This window comes from Daktulosphaira vitifoliae, unplaced genomic scaffold (genome assembly GCF_025091365.1).
Source record: "Daktulosphaira vitifoliae isolate Bord-2020 unplaced genomic scaffold, ASM2509136v1 Scaffold_2, whole genome shotgun sequence".
Classification (NCBI taxonomy): domain Eukaryota; kingdom Metazoa; phylum Arthropoda; class Insecta; order Hemiptera; family Phylloxeridae; genus Daktulosphaira; species Daktulosphaira vitifoliae.
Window position 1 is genome coordinate 27,779,354 of NW_026099573.1, and position 26,318 is coordinate 27,805,671.

General features: G+C 35.6%; 1 protein-coding gene across 2 annotated transcripts in view; it reads left to right on the forward strand.

Annotated features, from left to right (window-relative positions):
* Positions 1–21,421, forward strand: part of LOC126898702 (protein jagged-1-like) — a 36,922-nt gene extending 15,501 nt beyond the window's left edge. The window contains exons 3-17 of one of the 2 annotated variants that reach the window (XM_050672996.1): positions 4,463–4,511; positions 7,269–7,526; positions 8,980–9,040; positions 10,271–10,404; positions 12,626–12,910; positions 13,845–13,964; positions 14,629–14,931; positions 15,004–15,152; positions 15,221–15,437; positions 16,842–17,063; positions 17,207–17,308; positions 18,826–19,037; positions 19,518–19,994; positions 20,060–20,264; positions 20,395–21,421. In XM_050672996.1, the coding sequence (XP_050528953.1) occupies positions 4,463–4,511; positions 7,269–7,526; positions 8,980–9,040; positions 10,271–10,404; positions 12,626–12,910; positions 13,845–13,964; positions 14,629–14,931; positions 15,004–15,152; positions 15,221–15,437; positions 16,842–17,063; positions 17,207–17,308; positions 18,826–19,037; positions 19,518–19,994; positions 20,060–20,264; positions 20,395–21,125 (3,525 nt within the window). In that variant the 3' untranslated portion in view covers positions 21,126–21,421. The remainder of the gene's footprint in view (positions 1–4,462; positions 4,512–7,268; positions 7,527–8,979; positions 9,041–10,270; positions 10,405–12,625; positions 12,911–13,844; positions 13,965–14,628; positions 14,932–15,003; positions 15,153–15,220; positions 15,438–16,841; positions 17,064–17,206; positions 17,309–18,825; positions 19,038–19,517; positions 19,995–20,059; positions 20,265–20,394) is intronic. The other variant, XM_050672997.1, reaches the window with a different exon arrangement.
* The last annotated feature ends 4,897 nt before the right edge of the window (positions 21,422–26,318 follow it).

The following is a 26,318-nucleotide window of genomic DNA, read 5'->3' on the forward strand; positions in this document are numbered from 1 at the left end:
TGCATTTACTAAATAAGTTTCTATGTAAACTATCCGTTTTTTTTTTTTTGAATGTTTGTCGTAAAAGATTCGGTTAGATTAATTTCGATATCCATTAAAGTCATTGAGTTATGTTCAAAAAATGTAAAGAAAAGGATCGTTTTTGTAGTTATATCAAACGGTATAATCTCGAACATAACGTTCGACAAATTATATAAACAAACATTCACAGAATTTAAAAAGAAATTCAACTCGCATTGCCTAAACACAATGCGATTGTAACTACTTTTACTGTTCAAACGCGTTCTGCGCATGTTGACGGCCAGTCATATTTTTGTGTGCAGCTGTATTTTATTCTCAATAGCCGCGATTTACTTAAGATTAATATCGCGATATTATTCTACTTGAGTTTACAAAAAAAAAAAAAAATTGTGCGATAATCGTTTTTATGATTTTCAAGTTGGCCGTGTCCGAGTAAAACTGGTACGCGTTTCGAATTGTACGCGTAGTAATTGTTGTTTATTTACTTTTTTTTTTTTTTTTTTACCATTATTGTTATTAAACGTCGCCAACAAGTCGCGGTGTAAGTAACGTCGTTTTTAATTACTCGTTCGAACAGTAGTGTCTGAGCACTCTGTGTGACATACAATTGGTATTCCGGTCATGAGCATATACTTGTTGCGCTATTAGATGAACTATCCCGTCCCTTGTATACGGTAAGGACGACGTCGCCAATATCGTGTGTATTTACCAACTTATTTTTATAGACAATTTCATATGAACTAGAAAATAATTGTTATTTTATTCATCCTGCACGTAATATCACGGTCGCGTTGTTGGTGGCGCCAGTCATGCACTTTTTTTCCCCGTACTTGCTTGATATATTTATTATTTTCTATACGTACCCGTTGCGTATGTGTAATAAATCAATCAAAAGTGTACATATACGATAATTCCTGTTAGAGACCTATTGTCTTTACCGCGAGCTCTACTCCGTTTCTGCTGCCGTTCTTAATGCGTACAGGCCTCGCATCATTCATCTCCTTTACGATTCATCATCGTCGTCCGTGTCTAATTAGATTCTTAGTACTCGACATTGTCTAGTAGGAGGTAGTTACGGGCTCATTAGTACCCATCGAACATCATTCAATCGTATTCAAATCCTCTGCTTGGCGTTGGCTCATCTCGGCACACTTTTTTCTCAATAATAACATCTCCGGTTTGTATTTCTATACGTCAAAGTCCAGAAAACGCATCGTTTTGTCAACGATATTTGCTTGTAAATTTTTTCTCGTCTTTTGTTTCACGATGTGCGTTTTTTTTTTTTTTTTATTACAACTAATTAATAATCGTACCTATAAGGCCAACAAGTCGGTGTTTTCAACAGGCGACAGCATAATTGCATATTCAAACGTCAATTTGTAATGTACGAGATGGCCCCGGACGTCTGGACATAACGTTTACTATTAAAAAATTTATTTGTTCGCACTAGTAATTTATACGCGTGCTACCGGAAACATTTAGATTATTTTCTCCCGGCGGTCTACTATAAGAATGTAATTAAAATAATCCAAGCGCTTATCGGTTTCTTCGTCTGTAGTCAATTCCACCGGCCTAGATGAGTTTTCATAACGATATCGGGTCGGTGTATTATTTTATTGTTTTTTATTAGACGTCCTGTACGCTTGAAAACCGTCGTCGACCAACGGTCCCCCGAAGCTGTCACTGCCGTTTCAGTGCACTCATCTGACACCACGTTATCGGATTTACATATCTGACACGGTTTTGTGTAACGTGTATTTACACACACTCACATGGCCATGCGCATATTTACATTTTACCTGTAGGCCGTTGTCGTAAAGTACCGAAAAAAAAACAACAAAAACACCACCCAAGTCTCATGGGCGCATAGTGACAATGTAATAAAATTTAAACGCGTCACATTTTAGCCTCGTGACAAGCCCGTGAACGTATTGATGGCTTACAATTATGTGTTTTCTGGCTCATAATTTTCCGCTGTCCATTTACGACACCCTCGGTACTTATTTCACTTTATTTTTTAATATATTATCGTATATGGTTTTATTTTTCGTAAAATAAACAGTTGCTCCACATCGTCAGACAAACGTGGAAAACGATTGAAATTAGGTTTACCGAGGCTCGCGATCCAGACTCCTAATTATTTCATATTTCAACGTTTAATTATACCACAAGAATTTCGGATTACGTCCGTTTGTGTATTGATTTACTGGTTTAAAATGTTAAGCCGATCGTTAATCCAGTCCTGTAAACAATTATTTATTTTCTACGATGTATTATTTTGTAAAAAGCGATGTTATCACTTTCGATTTATTACATTCAATCAAGGTTTTATTTTTGATTCTCAACGACTGGATCTGCCGTATAGGGAAATAAAAAATAAAAACCCATAGAATAATATACACAAACGCGATTAAGCTGTTTATTATTCGAATATGTGTACATCTATAAAAATGTTTCTCGTGACCAGCACGGTGGATAGTCGTGTCGGTTTGTTGGTCGTCTCCGCCGTACGCGTTCGGCCTATTGTTCTCTGCAATCGAATTAGTATATATATTTCTGAATTATTAACACGTAGGGAAATTTCTTTTTGTTATTTTAAATTTCCACTGTGTGCATAACCCAACGTACCGTTTAAACGATCCCAACTTAATGAGTTTAAAACAGGAAACGTCGTCGTCGTCGTCGTTCATAACACCTGCGATAATATAGACAAGCTCGTTTTAATTAACTCGCTCATTTGCCCCGACCGAGTCCACCTCTAATCAATTTTAATCGGGTTGATTCACAACGTTTTCTCTGAAAAACTGACCGCGTCTGTGAATTTCCTAGAAATAATTATGACGTTATTATTATTATTATTATATTTTTTTGTGTTACCCGGGCGCGTGCATCCGGACGTCGAGTCTCCTAATAATCTCTCCGGTGTTGGTGCCGGTGCCTTATAAGAAGTACGCCTTCGTGTTGTTGTTGCGCGGCGGCGTTATTACCACCGAGGCACCTTATTAGTTATTATTATTACTTTTTGTTATTTCGTTGGGCCGCTCGTCATTGCGTCTCGTTACCGACGGCGATTCTGCAGCGGCCGCACCGTCACCAGTTAAACAATACGAATCTCGGCGCGTTACCGGTTACAATATAATTATTACATTTGGGCAGCGAGCAGTAGGTAGTTTCAATCGTGCCAGTCTCTTTTCTCAGTCCGTGACGGTAGTGGTGGGCCCGTCGCGGGCGCACAGGGCAATTAGAGACCTCAGCGTGACGTAGCGGAAAAACACCGCGGTCGTCGGTAGGTCGTTACTGTTATTATTATTATTATCGTCATCGCCGTCGCCGAGGGGTGACGTCGGGAGGAGAGGACGCACGCGTCGCCGTTGAACATGTCATCCACATCGCCCTAAACACGATGCGGGCGGGTGACGTAGCGGAAAAGCGAACCGGACGTTTATGTATTACGCTTAGAGTCCCGGCCGTCGTGATTTGGTGATTACCGGACGATACCTCCCCTCCCTCCACCAGGCGAGTCCGTAATTTCTTTTGGCCTTTGGTCATTTCTCTTGCAGAGAGCCATGTCGGGACAACAAAACGGCGTGCGTCGTGCGGGTAGAAAATCCGATTTATTGTTTCGTACGATATCGTCGTCGACCGCATTATTATTATTATTGCACTTTGTCTCTTATATTATTATTATTATTATTATTACTGTCGGCATGAGATATGCGCTTTATGATTTATCGGCAACGTACGGCGGCGGTGGTCTTGCGCGCGCGCTACATGGTCTCGTTGTCAACGTCGGCCGAGGGACAGTACGGACACGGACAGGGAACAGTCGTTAAATAAATACACGTACACGACGTACACTCGGTTGGAGTGTGTGTATCGATAATCGTAACGACAACACGGACGATAAATATTATTTATTATTTATCGCCGGCGACACGAGGTCGTGTTACGTTTGACCAGACGTGTGTGTTTGCTCCGTACGCACACGAACTTTGCGGAACGGGTACACGCCGCGCGGAGATCTGCTTCTCGGACCGTTTGTATTTTTTATCACTACGGTATTAATGCGGCCGTGTAATGGAAAAGTACGTTTTGCTGCGGTCTGACGACAATCGCATAAACCATTGTCGACCGCACTGCGTTTGGACTGGTCCACGGTTTTCCACAAGTCCTATCCGACCGTACTGGGAAATCGGATCGGAAATTCGTATGGACGGGTATTAATCAAAACCGACTAACGAGCGGAGAGGGATGGATTGTGTCCGTAGCCGCGCGGGTTCCCACGGTAAACCGATCCGTCATATCCGCGTACCCCTCGCCGGACCGATAGTAGTGCTCGATAATTATCGATGGCCGTCTCCTTAAAGACCCACCGACAGGATTTCGTCAATTGTTATTAGCTGTAATTATTAACGTGGTGTTTTTATTGTTTTTGTTTCAGAGATCGTTTACGTTCATACTGCAAGCGATGGATTACAACAATTACACGGGTGAGTGGTGTACATTCTATCTGGTGTGTTATTGTGCTTGGCGCTGTTTCGTGCGCCCAGTAATAAAAGCCCATAGAGCATATTCTCGATCAGTAATTATTTCACATTTTTTTCCCTCGGTCGTTATTAAATCGTCAATACAGGAGGACCGCCGTGTTATTACTTACGCGACGACGTATATAATAACGACGCGGTGGCGACACGACCCTCTGCTGCCCTCTCGCCCTCAGAGAAACGCATATAAATCTGTACACCGATTGCGTTTGGGAGCATAACACATCGGCAATCCGTATCCTTTCGTCGCGGTAGTTACCGCGGTGTTGGTCACGTCCGATTCTCGTATTCTTCTAGTCCTGTACAGTACTACTGCGATTGTACACCTCGTTCCGATTTCCTCGTCCGATTCATTCTCCTCTTTCGGCCGTGTAGGAATGTGTCCTAGTGTCTGTATGTACTCTATACACACAATTCGTCATTGGGGCTATTTTTTCCGATACGAATATCTCGGAGAACAAACGGCCGCACAAAGCAGTTGTGTGTGTGGCAGCAGCGACGACGACGACGATTCCCATTGTTGTTTCGTCATTAAAAACATAAAAAAGGGGTTAGCCGAGGTGTTTGAAAAAAATTCCACATTACATTTTCATTATTGTGTACGTACCGAATCGAATCGATACCGTCTTCTATTTTTATCGCCTTACACGTTTAATATATTTTAAATCGGCCCCCACCCGCCCACGGAAATTCGTATATGCGTTTTGATACGGTTGGCATAATCGCCGTCATCTCCAGCCGTACCCAACTTGTATCACGTACAAGTCTGTCGAAAAATCATTTGTACGCCGCTGCTGCCGTCGCCTTTCGTCAACAATAAAAAGTGTAATCGAAATCGCTTCTCGGAGCAGCAACATGTCAATGCCGCCGCCGCCGCCGCCGCTGTGTCATACACAATAATAACGTATTGAATAAAGACCAATTATTACAGTAGTCTCGTGTTCGACGTGCAATTAATTGGCTTAATTGAATAATAAACGGCCGTGCCGTCGTAAAAAAAAATAAACGAGGTACACAATTTTCTGGTTATAGTTGCATTGTATTAACACAAACTAATGATCATAAAATTGTTTATGAACATATAAATACTAGTGCTTATAAAAACAACCGATACTTATCAGAATCGATTAGGGTAAGCATTAACAAGTTAGGGGAAAGGAAATACTCCGAAACATTTCGTAGCATTACTTTGGCGTAGTGTTTAAAGATTTCATTCTTTGATATTTCCGAAGGAAACATATAACTGTAGGACTCCGATATAGTCTAAATATTTTTAGTATTCTTTATTGATAGAAATAATAAATTATTAACCCAATGCAAAAATAATTTATAAATTTATTATTGCCAGATCATATATTCTTACACAAGTAAATATTTTTGAATAACAATAATAAATCGAATAAAGTTTAGTTGTAAAATCAATCGAGTCAATCATAAAAGGTTAATTTGTTTGTACATAATTCTACTATTTATATGGAAAAAATGGGTAATCGATTTGTTTACATTTGTTAATTAAGCAGCTGTATATTTTTAAAATAAAATATATTTGTGCCGAAATAAATTTGCAAATTCCATCGATTCAATCTACAACGCTTAACTAAAATTATTTTTAATATAATTATAAATTCATAGAATAAACATTTTGCTACGAAAATCAATTTGTTTACTTAATTCACTGGAATGTTTATCTAACACGTCAACACTTTAAACTTCGTTATGAAACTTAAAAGATTTCTATCATTATCATAAATTAAAAAAAATTCCATTAATTTTATGTTTTTAGACAGATATCTTGATATTTAAAAATTACTGAACATTTTTACTGCTATAGGAGTTTTTATAAATACATCAAAAGAACCCAATTTTATTCTAGTTAAACAATATTTTTTGAAAAAAAAAAAATATACCTTTTACGAAATATCTATTCAAAATCAGGTACAGTAAAATTGTGAACGAAGTCACAGACGTTTAAATATATTTTTTTGCAATCTTACATAACGTCTGATAATTTGAAAACATGTATCAAATTAGAGCTTTAAAAGTAAACTGCGATATTAGTGAAACATTTTTGTCGCAACGATTATCATACTAGTTGAAATCGACTGTAAGAATAGAAGAATTCACAATTTTTACATAAAATTATTTTATTTTTTGAAAACGTTACACTGATCACGACTGCATTGGATATTTTTTTTTAAAAAAGTTTTTCCGCATTTACTAATTAAGCTATTGTATCAGTACGAACTTTCCGGTAAAGATTTGATTGAATTAATTAAAATTCCCGTTAAAGTCACTGAAATATAATAATTGAAAAAAAAATGAGATTTTGTTGTTGNAAGTTTTTCCGCATTTACTAATTAAGCTATTGTATCAGTACGAACTTTCCGGTAAAGATTTGATTGAATTAATTAAAATTCCCATTAAAGTCACTGAAATATAATAATTGAAAAAAAAATGAGATTTTGTTGTTGTTGTAATATGACATTCAGAATAAAGTCTAACGAAACGCCCAGCGATGATTGTGCACAAAGATCTATTGAGTTGTAACTCGTAACGAGGATAACCAATTCTAAAGATCTAAACACAACTGTCATTACAAATAAAGCGAAGGGTACGATTCATTATCGCGACACCATTGTTTTTTAACGTATCGATTGTCTATCTGATTTATTATGTTTATATGTTTTTGTTGTTTTCTCATAGGAAGTCTGTCGGTCATCGAGGAGGCCACATACTCAGGCATACTGTTGCCTGGCAACGAATGGAAAGCTCTATCCCATTTGGGGCATACCGCTCGTATGGCGTACCGAGTCCGCGTGCAATGCGATCGGTACTATTACGGGCAGACGTGCACAAAGTTGTGCAAGCCTCGGGACGATCGGTTCGGCCATTACACTTGTGGCGACACAGACGGCCGTAAAGAATGCATACCCGGCTGGCAGGGCGAAAATTGCGACAAAGGTGAGTTTACCCGAATGTGGTTTTTGTTTTTTAAACATAACAGTTTTTACATCGCGCAAAAATGCATTACACGTGTTTTGTAACGATGTTTGTACGGTATTTCGTTCCAAACGATGCAAGGACGGTGAGTAGTTAGGAGGGTGCGTGGTAGGGTTCTTATGAAGTCATCGTGAGTGTAGAATTAACAAAAAAAAAAGGACACTCATTGTCGTGCGCAACAGCCCGACATTAAAATAAATAGCTGAGTAATAGTATTACGTGCAGTTGATCAATTACCGTCTGTACAAATCAAGTGGATTTTTGAGTTTTAATAATGACATGGACTCTAAGTTTTTGGCGCCGTCCGAAGCTTAATAATAATAAAAAAAGAATATAGCGATTTTTTTCCTCGTTCGACGCTGCGGTTTTACTTGCTATCCTAGTGAACGTACACTGTCCGTCGCTGGTCATGAATAAAAAGCAGTTTACATTATGCTCACGGTAAATAGTGGTAAGTACACTGGTGTATACCGGTCGTCGTTATTTTTTATTCGATTGACATTGATGTACTACTGTTGTACCTCCGTACTGTTACTACTACCGGGCATTTTACGTGGCTGTGTAGGCACATAGGGTACCTGTATCGGAGTTGAACTTAACATGCCCCGAGCTCGTGCCCCGTCCAGTGATCTTTTATTGTAGTCGCGTTGCATAATATGTATGCGCCGCCGGTACACGTATGCCTTGTAAGTCGGGGGGCATAGTCGCTGACGTCCTCCCAACTTTGAGCTACGATGAAATGCTCTTGTTTTCGACACGAAACGGATTTTTTTATTCCCAGCCAATGCCGCATTATTCTGTTGGTTGTTATCCGGCCGTTTGCTCTCCGGGCTATTAAAATATAATAACGTCATCGTCATCGTGGGCCGTAGAACAACACAGTGTCGTACGTGCGCCGAGTACGTACACTGTGTGCGTGTGTGTCGACTCCATTCATCCTGTGGCAGTAGCACCGGACTTAACTAGATACGACATTATTATTCCGACCGCGGCGCACTTGACGTTTATTTAGCATAAACTGTTGAATTTATCTCGCGGTAACTACGAGAAAGACTCATCCGGTAGAGGCGCATGTCGATAAATTCGTGTAGCGAACTCGCCTTGGACCTCGTTAATTGTAATCATTGAAATTGTAGTTGTGTCTGTTAGTTTTAGTGGATTTATCTGTACGCGGGCGCGTACCTAGAAAAACAGTGTAAATCGACCACAATAATCTATAACGATGTACGATAATTACAACGATCTACATCTATGACGATGCTTTGTAAGAATGTGTTATTCATTCACAACTAACGTCCGTTCGATAGTCTTTGAAATAATTTATTGTATGGCGAATCGTTTTTAACGATGAAAAATGTATGTGCGACTAATGCACGTTGATTAAAATTGAATTTTGTGTTTTTTTTTTTTGCAGCCGTATGCAAGACTGGCTGTCATCCGGTTCACGGCAAATGCGATTATCCTGGCGGTTGCGAGTAAGTGTATTTCAATTAATTAAATAAAATAAACAATAATAATGATGAAGAGACGTGGGGCGAACTGCGGAATGGCATTGAGTCAGAACAGAACGATAATCGTTTAATTTATATAACTGTATAATTAATAAAGCGCTGCCAATAATGTAATATGAATAGCTCCGATTGGCGTTGCGAATATTTCCTATGCAAATTTTCAACTAATACTAACCGTCGGAATCGTACGGCCAAATAGTTTCGCAGTGTTTGCGGACAAAACAAACGTGGAAATATTCAGTTTACGCGGAAATATTTTAATTAACTATGGAGCGTTTTTTTTTTAATGTAGAGGGTATTATTGAAAATCTCCACAACAAGTTGTCCGGAGGATTTATTACCGAGTGGTTGGCGCGGTGCTCATTGACCACGATATTTTTTTTTATTAGTATTAAGCAAACAGATCATAAATTACCATCGCTGTTACAGTCACGTTAAAAGCGTACACACACACATCATCGGAATGAAATTACAAACAATTATAATCGCCCCCGTCGCCTAAACGGAACAGTGTCTGAAAAGTGAAACCGCTATTGTCGTCCTCCCGTACGAGCTTTGTGTTTTTTATCATTGTGGACGACGCGCATGTGGAAATGCGAGTGTATTCACATTATTTTGATATTTTCGAATAATAACAACCACTGGTCGTAACGATATTCGGATCACGACTGCGAAACCCAAGAGCGGCGGTGGTGGCCACATGCAGTGTACGCTTGTGTGTGTGTGTGTACGCTTGTGTGTGTGTGTGTGTGTATCTGCGCCGGGTGGCAGCTTACGGCTGAGCCAGTGTGTGTATGCCCATTGGTTTTGGACATGGGCCAGCGGAGTCATAAGGAACTTTTAGTTTTTCGGTCGTGGGAATAGGTTTATTCTTCTTGCGGTCGGTACGCCGTCCGAATTTTAAACGCGCCGGCGGCTGGTGGAATTCGTACCGAGCCGTCGTCCCAAGTGGGTTGTGTCGCATACGATTCTCACGCATGTCAACGTGCCAAGAGAATACGAAATTTCGTGAGTGGGATGCTCTTCTCGGGGTGAATCATCGCGCTCAGTTTTCGGTAAACGAACGATGGACGATAAAAAAAAATTATAATGGTAACCGTAAGGTTGTTATCGTCGAAATCGTTACCGTAGCTTTTTTTTTTTTTTTTTATGTCGGCTATGTGTAATCGTTTTTTGTTTTTGTTTCCAAAACAGGTGCAGAAAAGGTTGGCAAGGTGAGCTTTGCGACCAGTGCATGACTTATCCGGGATGCAAACACGGTTATTGCAACGGCACGTCTTGGCAGTGTATCTGCGACATTAATTGGGGTGGAATTCTATGCGATCAAGGTATGCTTTGACGTTGTTTTTCTTTTTTTACTACTATCGCGCAACGTTTAATTGTAATCTGGTCTGTTTGAACGGATCGTTGCGAAATACTCGCATAGCGTCAATGGATAATTAATAAGTAAGAACAAAGAAAAATGTCCATCAACTGCGCGTGCGAATTTAACCAACCGAATGAAATAACGTCGTTGCGGTTCATTGCGACCAAGAAATCATTAAAAATACGAGAAACCTTTTATGTTAACGAAATTTAACGGCCTTTGACAACTTTCTGCAGTTTTTTCCATCGCACAACAAATATTATGTTGTGTGCTTTTCTCATGAAATATGACACGTGATAGAGTTAACGGAGGGCTACGATTACTTGTTATCCAAACGCCTAAACCTTATTTTATACTAGTTACCGATCATCTCAACGCTTTGGAATACTTTCACTGTAAATATATATATATATAGGGCGTCTGTTGTCTATAGAGAATAACACCCTAATTTTATTTTAATACCGAAAAAGATTACCAACGGAGAAGATACGAGTGGTCGACTGTTATGTATTACAATTGTACAGTGTAATTTAATTTTTTTTTTATAGTCGAGCGACACTTGAATGACTAGACCGCGAGCAACCGTATCGAATTTGTGTCCGATACAGATCGTATCTCCTCACCCTCCAAAAAGTCCGCCCCAGATAAAATTATCGTTCGATTGTTGAATTGTAAAAAATAAATTCTTCGCTCTAGCATGGTGCGTTTACAAGTGTATAGGTTTCATCCTATGGGGGCATCGATATTTTCCAATGCCATTTGGAAAGTTTCACGGTGTTTTTTAACAGTAACACATGTGACAGAATAGTTTTTTAATCAACTCCGGTCCATTTACTGCAGATGTTTAACTTACCACGGCTCGCGACACCAAATCGATCACTGCTCTATTTTGCTAATACTGCTTCATTGATTTATTTAATAACCCACTATTACGACATTCATAGTGAATTTAATAGTATTGTATTATCGTTCTTTTTAACCGCTTGTGTTGAAATTCTCACTATCAATAATTTTATGTTTTTATTGCTTTATATTTTTACTGCGTCCGTCGTGATTATGAACTCGATTTTATTTCATTTTTTAACTTTACAACTAGTCCAGTTTTTGCATTAATTAAAACTATTCGTATCAAAACACATTACGCGTACCTTTGTACGTAACTCTCTCTTTACATAAAAACTTGCTGCCAGTCGTGGCCGCTCGTACGCGCGGTGCAACTAATTAGGGAACCGCTGTGTTTTTTTCTATTGGTATTTATAAATTAGCTTAAACATTACCAACTCGTATGGTACACCGACCGCAATATTGTGTATTCGTATTAAGTACGACACGGTCCGGTATGTGCACCGACAATTCGCCCGCCCCTCAATAGTAATCATATTCTGGGACGGTCGGATCACGACTCGAGTCCTCCTGCGCACGGACGCCGTAGTCGATGTCTTTGGTGAAAACGAGTTTTAATCAAAAAACCCACCGAAATATGTAACATACTGTTGTCGGCGGGACTACCTTAGCAGTGCCCACAAACTACCATAACAACCACCTCATAATAATCATATTACTAATAATAATAACGCACCGAAATGCACTTAATTTCCAACCCCGTACCGTCGAGGCCACGTCGGCGGGCGGTACACCGAATGGCACGATTACATAGACCAGTATGTTTGTTGTGTGTGTTAGGTCTTGCGCTTCGAAAATCGAAAAAAATCATATCGACCGTATAAAAACTCATCTGGCTACACAACGACGATATCCGTAAACACCGTACGGTTTCCCTATTACTTATCGTAGTCATTATATCACCGTCGTGCCGGGCTACACCTCCCTGGTCCACCGACATAGGCGCATAGCGGACGGGATGGCACTGCGTTCGACTCTCATTTTCCACGGCTTATGTACAGGTGTGTTATGTTGTTTTTTGATAGCCACAACATTGTAGCTGCTAATTCCGATATAGTTTTCGTGATGCGATAACGCGCATGTTATACATTTCATGTTAATAATTCTGTTTACGCGCCACGATGATTGTTATTAGACGGCCCCGCAGTAGTCACCGATGAACTGACCAGATTATTTTTAAGTATATTTAAATATATACGTGGTTTGTGTTAAAAATATTTGTATGCGCGTATAATGCACAGTTCTCACGTGAGTTGTAATAATGTGTTTTCTTTTTACAGATCTTAACTATTGTGGAACCCATGAACCTTGCCTGAACGGGGGCACATGCAAGAGTACGGCTCCCGATCGGTACACGTGTACTTGCCCCGAAGGATTTAGCGGGTCCAATTGTGACGTCGTTCTCAATCCGTGTGCCACCGAACCTTGTCTTAATGGGGGAAAGTGTACTACTATGACGCCAACCGCACTCATCCCTTCAGCTTCCGGTTCTTCGCTCCAGCTCCTGCCCAAGCAATTCCATTGCGAATGTCAGTCTGGTTGGACGGGAAGCACTTGCAATACCGGTGAGTTGATAGTATGTTACGTGAAATCTTTCGGCGGGGAGTACACGCGCTGAACGGCAGACATCAGAAATCAGTAAACGTATAGCGTCATGTAGCGCGGGGGACGTTTTTTTTTCTATTAATCGTTACCTAATATTCAGGTTACGTGGCGAATGAGCCCTTCTCGCTTGAACATTTTGCTTGTGCCCGGTCGTATACTTATTTGCACGCAACGGAGTTCCCGCAGTCACTTGGGTATTGCGTAAGTATTTTCCGCACCCGAAACGACTGGAGACTTTAACGGTCGCGGCTGGCTGTCGTGCTCGTCGTTCAAGTGGGCACTTGTTTTTTTTATTATTTTTTGATGGCTCGAGCCATGACTTCACAAATAAAATAATTATAATAATAACAACTACAACACAACCGCGGTTATTATTATTCAAATTTAATTTAATTCCAATTTTTGAATTATTCTACGTGTACATAAAGAGAAAGGACGACGACAAATAATAATTATTCATGTGACATGCCATCAACGGTAGTACGACCGTGTGTTGATGTGTGTATTGTTATGGTAAACGACCATTGGGATTTATCAAGTCATCGTTTGCGTCTCTCCACACACAAACCTACGCACTCTGTGCTCATGACGGTGGCGGTGACGACAACTGGCTGGGCTGTTGTTTAATAATAGTATAAATACTGTTTAAAAAACATTTTAATTGCGACCTCAATGCGCATTCTCGAGACACTCGGTGTACCTGTCTATTATCAAACAGCGTCTGCTTCCGACCCACGAATAACTCCTAGAAATATTACTATTATTCGAATATGCAGTGATTATAAATAAATATGTCTTACGAGCCTGTCTGTATTGTATGAATGCATTCACCTATTTACGAGTTTACATAGATTTGTGTGCTTTATTGTTCAATGGATCGTTTGCTTGTTTTAGAAATTGACGAGTGCGCCCTGATGAAACCAAGATGTCATAATGGCGGCACGTGTGTGGATAAACTCAACGACTGGGCTTGCTTATGTCCGAATCGATGGAGAGGCCAGCAGTGTGAAATCGGTAAGGAAATCATTGGGTTTTTCATGAGGCACTCTGGAGAAAACTTGTCGCGTAACCATTACACATTGTCGTTCTTATTCGTCCTCCGTAAAATTGTCCCGTCACTGAATGCTGGGGCGTTGTAGGTGGACGTGTGTGAATGGCTTGACCCTACGCCGTGATGTTTGACTCCATAAACCTCATGACACCGCGTGTTATTTTAATTATTTATTATACTTTATGAGCGCATTGTTGAGCGTGTTACTTCCATAATAACTCTCTAGAACACTCGACTCGATTGTGATTCATCTTGCAGTTGTCTTGCAATAATTTTGAAACTGTTCGCTATCCCACGAAAAGAAAGAGCGCGGGATAGAGACCAGCGATCACGGACGTCAAAATCAGGCAAACGAGAATATTACGTGCCGAGACAGATAATAATTATTATTGTTCTTTCTCGTGGTGTTTAACAGACTTTGTGTGTACATATTATATTGAATATGATAAACTACTAGACATCAGGGGCCGTTGTTAAGCGTTCAAAATAATATTAAATCGGAAACACGACTTTCCATATAGAAACTGACGTGTTATTCTAATGTGGCTCCACTAGTGTAGACACAATACGTACAAACGATAATTTCAACGGTATTTAATAACGATTTGTATTATTTATTGCTCGTAGATGTGGAAGTGTGCGAAAACCAATTGAAAGCTAACAACGATCAAACATCGTGTGGCGTTAACGCCATTTTCTGCAAGTCGAACACAACGGATAATTCAACAGCGCAGTGTGTTTGTCGCAAAGGTTGGACCAACGCTTTCTTTAACGAAAACAGCAATAATGGTATCGTCGGTCCTTCGGGATGTCCGGTGAACATCGATGATTGCGCCGTACTCGTAGGCGAAGCGCCTTTGTGTAAAAACGGAGGAACTTGCGTGGACCTGGTCGGATCGTATGTTTGCAATTGTCCAGTCGGTTACACCGGTAAGTATACTGAAGATTATTTTCTGACTTTGTAGTGAATCGAATGGAATTTCACCGTTGTCGTGTAATTAGGTCAACACTGTCAGACTCAAATCGATCCTTGCGACAGCTTAGCTTCGGCCAATCCGTGTAAGAACGGCGGGGAATGCGTTCGCAGTCAGAGTTCATTTAGGTCGTACTCTTGTATCTGTCCACTGGGTTATTCGGGTGACGAATGCGAGGTATGTTGGGGATACTGTTGTAAACATTTAATATGATGACATTTAATTTCAAAAACAAATCTTTACAGATCAACAGGGACCATTGTGCGCCAAACCCTTGCCGGAACGGTGGACAGTGTTTGAATACCCCGGACGACTATTATTGTCACTGCGTGGTGGCGACAGATGGCTCGACTTGGCACGGAAAAAACTGCACTATACCCCGGAAAAGAGTGGCGAATCCTGCAGTTCTAACCACGACATCAGTTCAGCCAACGACTGTTATTCAACAAATCAGAACCAAAGGTAAATCACGATCTCACAATAAAGCCAATAAAAAATAAATCGTTTCGATGTAGTCGGTAAATAACAATAAAAATAATAATAAGAATAATCTATCGGCGGGAGAAAGGACATTGACAAGCAATTCTAACATGGAACTAAATGATTGGAACGTACGCGATGCGGCGCATTTCCTAGTGCGAATATTTCCATCGTAAAACAAAAATGTTGAGGGCGTGTGATGTTTACGACTTAATAATAAAATCAATTATTTTTTTCTCTGGTTATTTATCTGCCTTTCATTTGAAATAATTCATTTTTTTTATGTACAAACTACAATCACTTTCTCGTTATGCGAGTCGACTCGTTTCATTCAGATTTCGAGTTGATCTCATCTAGATCGGAGGGCCCCTAGACTGAGGCGGCGGTACGAGACTGTTGTATGAGAGTGTGTTTTAATAACAAAATCGGTAATTATAATATTATTTTTGGAAAACGGTTGGTGCTCAACAAATACACATTTTTTACGTGTATATCGATTTTTAACGTAATTTATGACCAAACCGAAAAATAAATACGCGTCACGCTGAGACCCGACCAGAGCAAGCCGACGTCATCGCCGCCATCACAGTGATGTATATTTGAATATAAATTTGAAGCCAACTAATAACCAATCTGTGCGTTCATGAAACCGTTCACGATTTCTTCTCGGTACTTGCACATACAACACATACACACGCGTGCATCACTCGCGCATATATGCATACATACACACACACACACACATATACAGCGGGGGTCTAATGGGAAATGTAGAAGAGAAGTATATATATATAAAAAAAAAAAAAAACAATCGCCGGGCACGTTCTTCTTTTGGTTAGAGAGAACAAAATCTTTTCGGCTTCCCGTTTGCTGTTGGCGCCCCGCTGGCTGTGGTCATACCGACCGATTGTGGCGGCGGTTGTGGACAACTCCACATACATTGTAATATACGAGATTAACAACAACAATTATTGTTATACTATTCCGGAATCGTTTGGGATATCACTAAATCCAGTTTAACACCACATTAGAAATGTAATTGTTATTATTAGGTTTTATTTATACAAATTATTTTATTGTCAAGAGTGTCGTTTATCTCATCCATCCGGATGGTGTGGGATATTCAATGCGATAATTAAATACGAATTTCGTGTCCCAAAATCAAACAACGATAACTCCGGTGTGTTGTAATTTTTCAATTTCATTTATTTTTTTTACAATCAATTAAATTTTATTTATACGGTTGATATATTTAGGGAATATTTATATGATATACGAGCATTATATCCTACATACAATGCAGTTGGAATGCTTTTTTTTTTATCTTCGTTTACTGTCAACGGAGCAATAGATTATTGGATATATTATTATTTTTTTCGTTTCTAGATTTCCAAGACCAGAGTTATTATTATTACAATAATAACCTTCAGACGTGTGCCGATTCAAATTTGTGTTTGAATGGTGGTACTTGCGTACTGACCGCACTTTCGACGGAAAACGTGGTGTCTACTGGAAGCGGACGGAGAAACAAACCGAACAGTTTTTACAAATGCATATGTTCCGTCGGGTACCACGGGCATCATTGTGAAATTCGTCTTGAAAACTTGGGTACTTATCTTTTTCCGAAGTATCAAATTCCAATCTCATATTTATCCAACGACTTTCCGTTTAATTAATTTTCATTAATATAATTTCTAATGAGAAAAATAAACATTTTACCGTGTATTTTAATGATCATTTTATTTTAACAGATTTTTCAAAACAACACATTGATAAAAGACCTACACAATCCAAAGTAGAATACCAAGTGGACGAAGGTGATGATGTCGTTGTCGACAATTCTTCTAGTAATGGTGAGTGAACGGGTTTGTACAAATAATGAGCACTTTCACCTTAATGTGCGTCAAGGTGCTGAGCTTCCCCCAAGGCAACACCCTTTTGGGTTTAATGACGTCGGGAGAGAGCTGCGTATTCCTTATGGGACCAGGGTCTATTTTTAATATGACATGATGCCAAACTAGACTATTTCACAACAGACCTGGGTGCCACTGTGGTACCCTGTAGAGTGTTTGTAGGCGCAAATGCCTTTTTTAGTAGCTCATAAATAATGAATATCAGCACGGTACCGATTTTAAATTCTATATTTGACCTATTTGGTATCTATTATCTAGCCGATCCGTTCACACTCAATATAATGATTGACAACGTTCTCAGATTGTGCATTAATGTACAATCACATATTCCCGTATACAAATACATGTTGTTACATTGTTTAAATTTTATTTCAAGCACTTTTTTAAAATAAAAGTCTATATATTTCGAGTAAATTTTATTAGACTTTAAAATTTCCGGGAATTTAATATTGATTTAATATTTAATTTTCTTGGAAAAGTTAATATTTTTATATAAAACCTTTTTAATTATTATTATTTTTAATTAATCACCTCTAAATTTAATTTTCATTAACTATGAATTACTTACAAACACATATCATTAGGTACTTTTCAGCTACTTTCGCCTAAGAATAAAAATGATAGTGACTTTAAAATAGTCATCAACAATCTATATTTTAATATTGTTATTACATCCGAAATACCGGTTTAAGTTGAATTAGGAATTTTTTTATTTTGACCATTTTATATTTTACAACTAAGTTAAATATCTATGTTGTCATTAATAAAAAAAAACCTAAAACTAAATAAAGCAAAAAAAAACTATGTCTGATATTATTTTTATTTTGTAAGTAATTGAGTGGAATGGGATAAACGAAAAATGCTCTATAAAATTTACATAATAAATGTTATTGAGACGTATTTTCTATTTCATAAGTAACACAAAAAATAATAAATTATAATTTCCTTTTTTAGAACGTATTTAGTATTAAATACCAATAAATATTATTTATTGGATTAATATAACAAAACTATTGTAGTGAAGATGGAATAAAATATAAGAGGTTGTAATTTCTTTTAAAAAATAGGGGATTTAATTCTTAATAAGTATCCCTAATTTTTTCAGTGTTATAATAGTAAAATACTATAGTCCTTTTTTTTTTTTTTTTTTTCCGCGACTGGCTTAGTTGTAGGCCGCCCTGGAACTACCGTTAGGTATTACTTCAGGGCGGCCCACAAGATACTATACAGGGTGTTCAGTAAGTCAGGAAACGGGTATCTATTGTTCTCATTGTTACAAACAATGAGAACAATAGATACCCGTTTCCTGACTTACTGAACACCCTGTAGTCCTCGCGGGGTAAAATATTAGTTCACCTTAATTTTGATAGCACTAGTACAATGATAATATTACAATAACACCATAATTTTCATATTTATAACATTTTTTTAATTGAAACTCGATTTACATGTTTTAGATGACGTTCAAACTGTTTCATGTACTGAACTCATGCTAAATAAACATTGGCCATCTTCAGTCGACTCATACGACAAGTGCAACGAATGCCGATGCATAGAGACAAGTGCGGGTGCAGACGACGATGACGAAGAGAGGAGGTTAACCGTACAATGCACAAACTTGTGGTGTGGCCCTAAAAGCTGCTTTGAACATCCCTGTACCGGAAATCAGGTTTGTATTTTTATTTAGCAAAAGAACAGTATAAATCTCACAAATATGATTTAACCATATATAATATGTCGTCGGTATTGCATAGATTTTAATATTGATCTTGTTCGTTTTGCTATGAAATAGTGAAGTTTCTTTCATTAAATATTGAATGAATCATTATTCAATAATATTACGTCAAAGCTATAACTACTGTATAATTAGGATTAGAATTAATTCAAATATTGACTTTTACAATTTTTTGTTATATTTTGTATTTAAAAAAAGTGTCGTATGGGTTGAATGTAGTCTTTGATTCTTAATCCTGAATTTTAATTTATTTAACTGTATTTTAAATGGGAAAAGTTAAGCTCAGGAAAATTTCATGATATAAAAAAATCATTTTTGATTTTGGTTTCAAACTGACATTCTTAATTTTAAAAATGGCATTTGATATTGTATAATACAATAATTTTGAAACGTATGAATTATTGGTTCTTATAGATATGTGTGCCCGTGGAAGAAACAACCGCGGACACTGTTGATTTGTCATCGTGGAAACGTTGCTTAAGGCCACCTTGTGCTGAAGAAGCCATAAATTATAATGGTCATCATCACCACGAACATAAGAGCATCATGGGTGGCCGTTGTGTTTCTAATGGTGAAGATATTGTCACCTCTATCTGGCCGCTGTCCGTCCGTCACTGTTGGCCGAATTACATCAACGGCGCCATGGATAGACCGATTGACAATGTAAACGGTTGTGGCCGTATGTCGCTTACTCTGGACACGAACCGTTTGCGCCGTGGCACAAATACGGCGCAAGTGTGTCACAACTTGCGTAGGCTTATATCTTTGTCTTGGGTGATGGAGACGTTTTTTGAAGGACACCAGTCGACGCCGGTGTACATTATGTGTGAAGCTCAGAAAAAAAACGAACAAGATCATGACATAGACGATGTAGTGATTCAGATTTTCGTGGTGTGTACTCGTAGAGCTAATTTTTTATTTTTATTTTACTATTTTATTTAATCTTTTCTCCGTAGGCGATTGAATCAACGACCGACAAAAGTGGTCTGGTACAGCGGACATTAAACACTTTACATAAGCTTTTGTTGAACCAAACATCGGATAATAAAAAAGGCCATCGGGAAGAGTTATTTTCTGCCGTTTCTCTGACCGCAGCCGTCGTTAAAATAGACTTACAAAACAAATCGCCAGTGTCTCCTCAATACTCGGAGACTTTAAATGGTAAACCCAGTTTTGTTTAAGAATAATCGTAGTCTTATATATTATATTTATACCATCAACTATATAATGTTATTTGTTTCTGTAATCGTATTTTGATAATTATAAACCTTTATGTTATTTTCCTTGCCAGATTATCAGTATTATTATTGGACCGGCGTTGCTTGTGGAGCTTTGGCCATTCTGATCGTTTGTGTTCTCTTGCGATTTGGATATCAGCATTGGAAGAATAGAAACGGCAACAGTTGTTCGGTTATCTCATCAGGCGGTAACGGAAAGTCCAACACGATATCGAATCAAACAAGCAATAGTAATAACAATTTAATATTACTTGTTCAACGACAGAACGAAGAAAACCTGAGGAGGTACTCGGCCGTAACGGCCAATTCCAATAAGTTAAACAGCGGCAGCCTCAACTCCGTCAACGGCGCTCTTACAACGTCATCGCTGAACTGTTCTCGGATAAGTATTGTCCATCCTCTGTGCCAGCAGTCTGATGGAATTTTAAACCAACAACAGCAGCAGCATCAAGTGTTGGAAATTTATGATCAAAAAAATAACGGTATGGATATAGAAAAAGTGGCTTCGATTGAAGACAAAATCGGAGCAGACAATTCGGTCGTTGTGAAACCCTCAGCCACAATGATGGTCGCACCCCCTCAACACATCCATCAAATACCATTGTGTAAAAAAACGCAAAATACCGACCAACAACACCACTATCAGCAACAACATCAGGTCCTTGTCCATCCTCAACAACCCGTCATTTCTGCGGTCCAACATAACAACATGGGTAATGTCAGATCCATCAACACCGACAGGGCGAGTTTCAAAAACGACCAAACGTTGACGGCATTGATTTAATGACTGCCACATCGGTTAAATCAACTCATACGTGATCCTCTGATAAATCTAGTGTTTAAGCGTGCAATTTTTTTTAGTTATTTGTTTTTATTATTTATGTTTTTATAATAATTATTATTGAAGATAATGTAAGCGTTTGCCTATCATGAAAATTGTATCGATCACATTATATCGTGATATAATCTTATTCTTGTAAAAAACTAAAGTTAACCTTGAATGTACATTTCTTTTTCATAATTGTAGTTGACATGACCATGCAAATATTATTATTAATATAAATCAGATACGTTCGCAGATTTCCATGACTCTCTTTTTGACAACATATGCCTAAGTTATAAATTTGTTTTTAAACATAAATAAGAGCCGTATTTTATTTTATAAACACAATACTCTGACTTCTTTAATCAATATTGACGGAGAGTTCTACTATTATCTATAGCACTCATACCTCGCTTATTATACTTGCATCGGGAATATGAATCCCTTTATAATTGTGAATAAACGGTAATATAAAAGTAATATAAACTGTAAAAAAATTAATCAAGTTGTGCTTGCCATCTATTATTCTTAAATACTTTTTTTATATCACACGATTATTTTTAATCTAATTACTTTGTATTTTTGTATAGATATTTTATTATAAAATGTTCATGTAGACAATTAAAATATAAAAATCAATATACATCAGATTGGATGTGTTAAACAATTTATTCTTTAGAAGTTGTATATTCCAATATTATTATTTATAATCATCAAACCATATTAAATAAAAAAGAATATCATAAACATCCCTTGGAATGAATAAGTTCAATACTTCAAAGTTTGTTTAAGTAAAAGAAAATTAATTAAGATCATTCAAATTAAAATTAAACAATTTTTATAAACTTGAACTTTTTTTAAAAGTGTAAAGTCTATACAAAAATAAATAAATTTATAAAAATTATCATACTAGCTACAAAATAGTATAATAAGAAATTTAGGAAATCATTGATGTCATGTGAAGATATTTTTACTTACTGTTTGACAACAGTATTTTTAAAAAATAGTAAATTTTTTAAGAAAATTACAAACATCGAAGCCTTATTATCATAAGTCAGTGTAGTATGTATATTTAAATTGAATATCTTTAAATACTATTAAATGATACATAATATTTTTATTTTTAACAACATAAATTAAAAAATGTTAAATTATATATATATGTATATAGAACATGAAATTAATTGACTAAATCCACTTTAAAAAAAAAAAATCATGATTTTATGATAGCGACTCGTTCATGAAGTTGATTTTATTTTAAATAAACATTCCGAGGTCCGATCAAAAATATTTGTTACTTTGATATATTTATTATGTACTGTTGGAAAAGTGAAAAGTAGGTTTAAAAATAAGTAAAGAAAACTCTGTAGCTTATATTATAATTTTAACTTTATGTTTAATAATATTAAATGTGAATTGTTTAGTTATATAATACCTAAACATTTAACAATCATGAATCATTGAAATAGCCTTTGTTGTAAAAAAATTTGTTTTATACAATCATAATTTTGCATGTTTAATAAACCATTGTGTTAATATTATTAACTTTTGTTATGGCTGAAATAAGAATGTGACATACATTTTAATGCAATGTAAGAATTGTACTTGAAATTCTTAAAAATTTCAAATAAATAAAGTGAGAAGAGTACACACATATCATTCAGAGAATTATCAATAATTTTGGATAGTTGGTGTATTGGTTCTACAATAATGTAATTATTGTATAATATATTTATACAATAATGTAATTATTGTATAATATATTTATAGTTTAATATACTATCTATAATAATATAGTTTATCACTTTTGAAAATTAATTAAATGGTTATGTTGTATGATAACGGTTACAGTATACACTGTCGAAGATACTTAATATTATCGTACTAATTTTAGTTTCGATGCGAAGCTGAGAATGTATTAATTTTACTATGATGTGTTTTTTTGTGTGTCTGTTACCATTTTTTCTCAGCTCTCACCGAACCGATTTCTTTCAATGATATGTCAAAAGATCACAATTCGTATCTAGTCGAAGACATTACCCTATAAAATTGAAAAAAGTTCCCTCTTTCCCCAAAAATGGGGGAAATCTCCAAAAAAATTACAAATTTAAAAATCACTAATTTTCGACTTTTTTTTTACTTAAAATTGCCATAACATTTTTATAAAAGACTAAATCGATATAATTTTTTTTTAAAGATACATGAGGTATTTATTTATTATTTTGTATAATTTTTTTATAAATTTGGCCCTTTACCTGCCTACAAGAAGGGATTCAAAATAAAAACTTTTTCAACTGAACTTTTGAAAGTGTTCCGAAAACTGACACTTTTATATATATCTTAAATTAAATCTAATGTAATATACTTTATTTTGAAAAAGAAAATTGGACTTTATATTGTCCTCGCGGTGAAAATGGCAACTAAACGCTATTTTTGTGTGAAAAATCTTCATTTTATATTTTACACGTTTAACTTTATATTTATATAACTTTTTGATAAATGTATGGATCAATACAATTTTTTTATGAGAAGTAGTATTTATATACGTTTTTCATTCGACATAATTTTTTTCAAATCGGACCATTTCCCTTTATGCAAAGGGCGTTCAAAACTTAAAAACGCATATAGAAAGTAGAACTTTTTCAACTTAATTTTTAGAAGTGTTTCGGAAATACTGACACTTTTATATATATATATATATATATCTTAAACTAAAGTTTATGTAATATATTTTAATATGAAAAAAAAAATTTTCTGACTTTAATATGTTTTTTTGGTGAAAACGAATATTAAAACTTAAATAATCTAATTTTAAAGTTAAACATTTATGGTATATATATATAAGTATTACAAGATTTTGTGGAATAATTTTTGAAAAGCTGGGTTCGTACAATGTGAACAAAATTATTGTTTTTTTTTTTTTTAATAAATCTTTAACACAGTAAATATCTTGTATTAAAAAAGCTAACTTCGTAAACAATGTATTCTTGATAACAATGCTAATCTTCTAAGGTTGACGTATTGTTGCGACCTATCAGTAAAGATAAGGTGATTAACTAAATAATAAATCGATGATCATACCATGGGAGTAATACGGGGAATAGCACTCTCTCCATGATGAATATATATATATATATATATATATATTTAGGAAGATTATAAAAAATTTGTTTAAGTATATCCCTTTCCATGAAAAAACTTTGATAACGCCCTTGGTTTAGACAATTTATTAGTTGAGAATGATTCATTAATGAAACTGCAATGCTATTTATCATACCTAAAATATGTAATCATATGATACCAAAACGATTTTAGACATATTTGTTCATGAATTACGATATTAAAATAATTCTTTGAGTTAACCAATTATATGAATAAATTTTATAAAACCAATACGATTATTTTCTGTAGAAATTAAAAAATATTTCTAACACTATGTCGCCAAACACTGAGAGAATTTGAATATAATCATGTTAAGTTTCTTGCGAAAAAATTCAAACCAATAGAAATTTTGAATCATAGTGTATATGATTTGCAAATTTAACAAATGCAATATTTTAAAATATCAACCGTGTTAATCTTTTACAATTGACATAATATCGTAGATCATTAAAAAATAAAGACTATGCAATCATTAGGATTTTGTTTCATGCTGAGTTTAAATATTAAATACCATATTATTATATAGGCAAATATCATCATAGTGATATTTAAACACAAATATTTTATTTTAAATCAGTATTATTTTATTAAATTTAGAAGAAAAAAAAATGAAAACAGCTGTTGTAATAATTTTAGAGTTTATTTAGAATCAATGCATAACTGAGATACTATAATATATTATATTATATTTGATAATATATTTGAATTAATATTAATTAATGTTATTATTAAACATAATATAATACAAAATTGTAACTCACTCATGTGATACTTTAACAAATTGGAAATTTTTTTGAAAAAATTGTTCTTAGCAAAAAACAAATTTAGCATTTTGATATTTTTATGTAAAGTATGTGATATGTAAAAAAATAAAATATTCTCCTAACATTTATAGTTTTTTAAACAGAAATCTTTAAACCTTATGCTTACCGATTTACCCGAGACTTCAATATACTATTAGATTTAGTAGTTTTTTTTTACGATTAGTCAGAAATAAAGTGAGAATCTTATCATTATTTTCTTAGATCTTGAATAAAAGTAAAGTATTATGTTATCCTTTTATTGATTTGTATTTTTTATATTAAAATATAACTTCTAATTAAGAATAAGCCTAGGATATTTAGTTATTGAGTAGTTAAGAGATTTATCAAAATTATTTTTAATGCAATTTCATTGTTACATTATATCTACAAATTCAAGTAAATCAAGTTAAATTAATTTTCTAATAAACACTTAAGTTAAGTAGTAATATAAATTTAATTATATAATAAAAATTGATCACTTGTGGCTAATTAATTAAGTAAAATTAAAACTATATTAAAAATATTATTAATTTAAAAAAACTAAAAAATATTAAAAATATTAAACTCAAAAGCCACAAAAAAATTAATGAAAAGTCGCGGATACGTATTTCGGAAACAATGTTACCATTATCAACGCTAAACACATACTGACACCCCGACTAGAAAAAACTCCCTTATATACCCCTAGTGACCTTATCACCTAGTGACGTTATCACTAAGTAATATTATCACATTTTGCCAGTTTACACAAGTTTAATAATGAATTTTTCAGTGGGCCAAGATCCCAATTAATTAAATTGTTTTTATTTTTAAACATTTCTATTGCTTCTCTGATATTAAGTTCTTTGTAATTATTTACGTTTTTAATTAGTTTTATGGTTTTAATAGAGTGATTATGTGTCAATAAATGTTCGGCCACTGGAGATTTCTCAATTTCTTGATTTTTAATATTTCTTAAGTGCTCTTTAAACCTGACCCCTATATTTCTTTTTGTTTGTCCTACGTAACATTTATTACAACTTTCACATTGTATTTTATAAATGCCTGATTTCCCCCCTTCATCTACCTTATCTTTAGGGTTACCTAATAAATCTCTTAAATTATTACTCTTAGATGTTACCAAAGTAATACCAAAATTCTTAAATATTTTAGTTAATCCATTTGAGATGCCCGGATAAAATAAAATTGG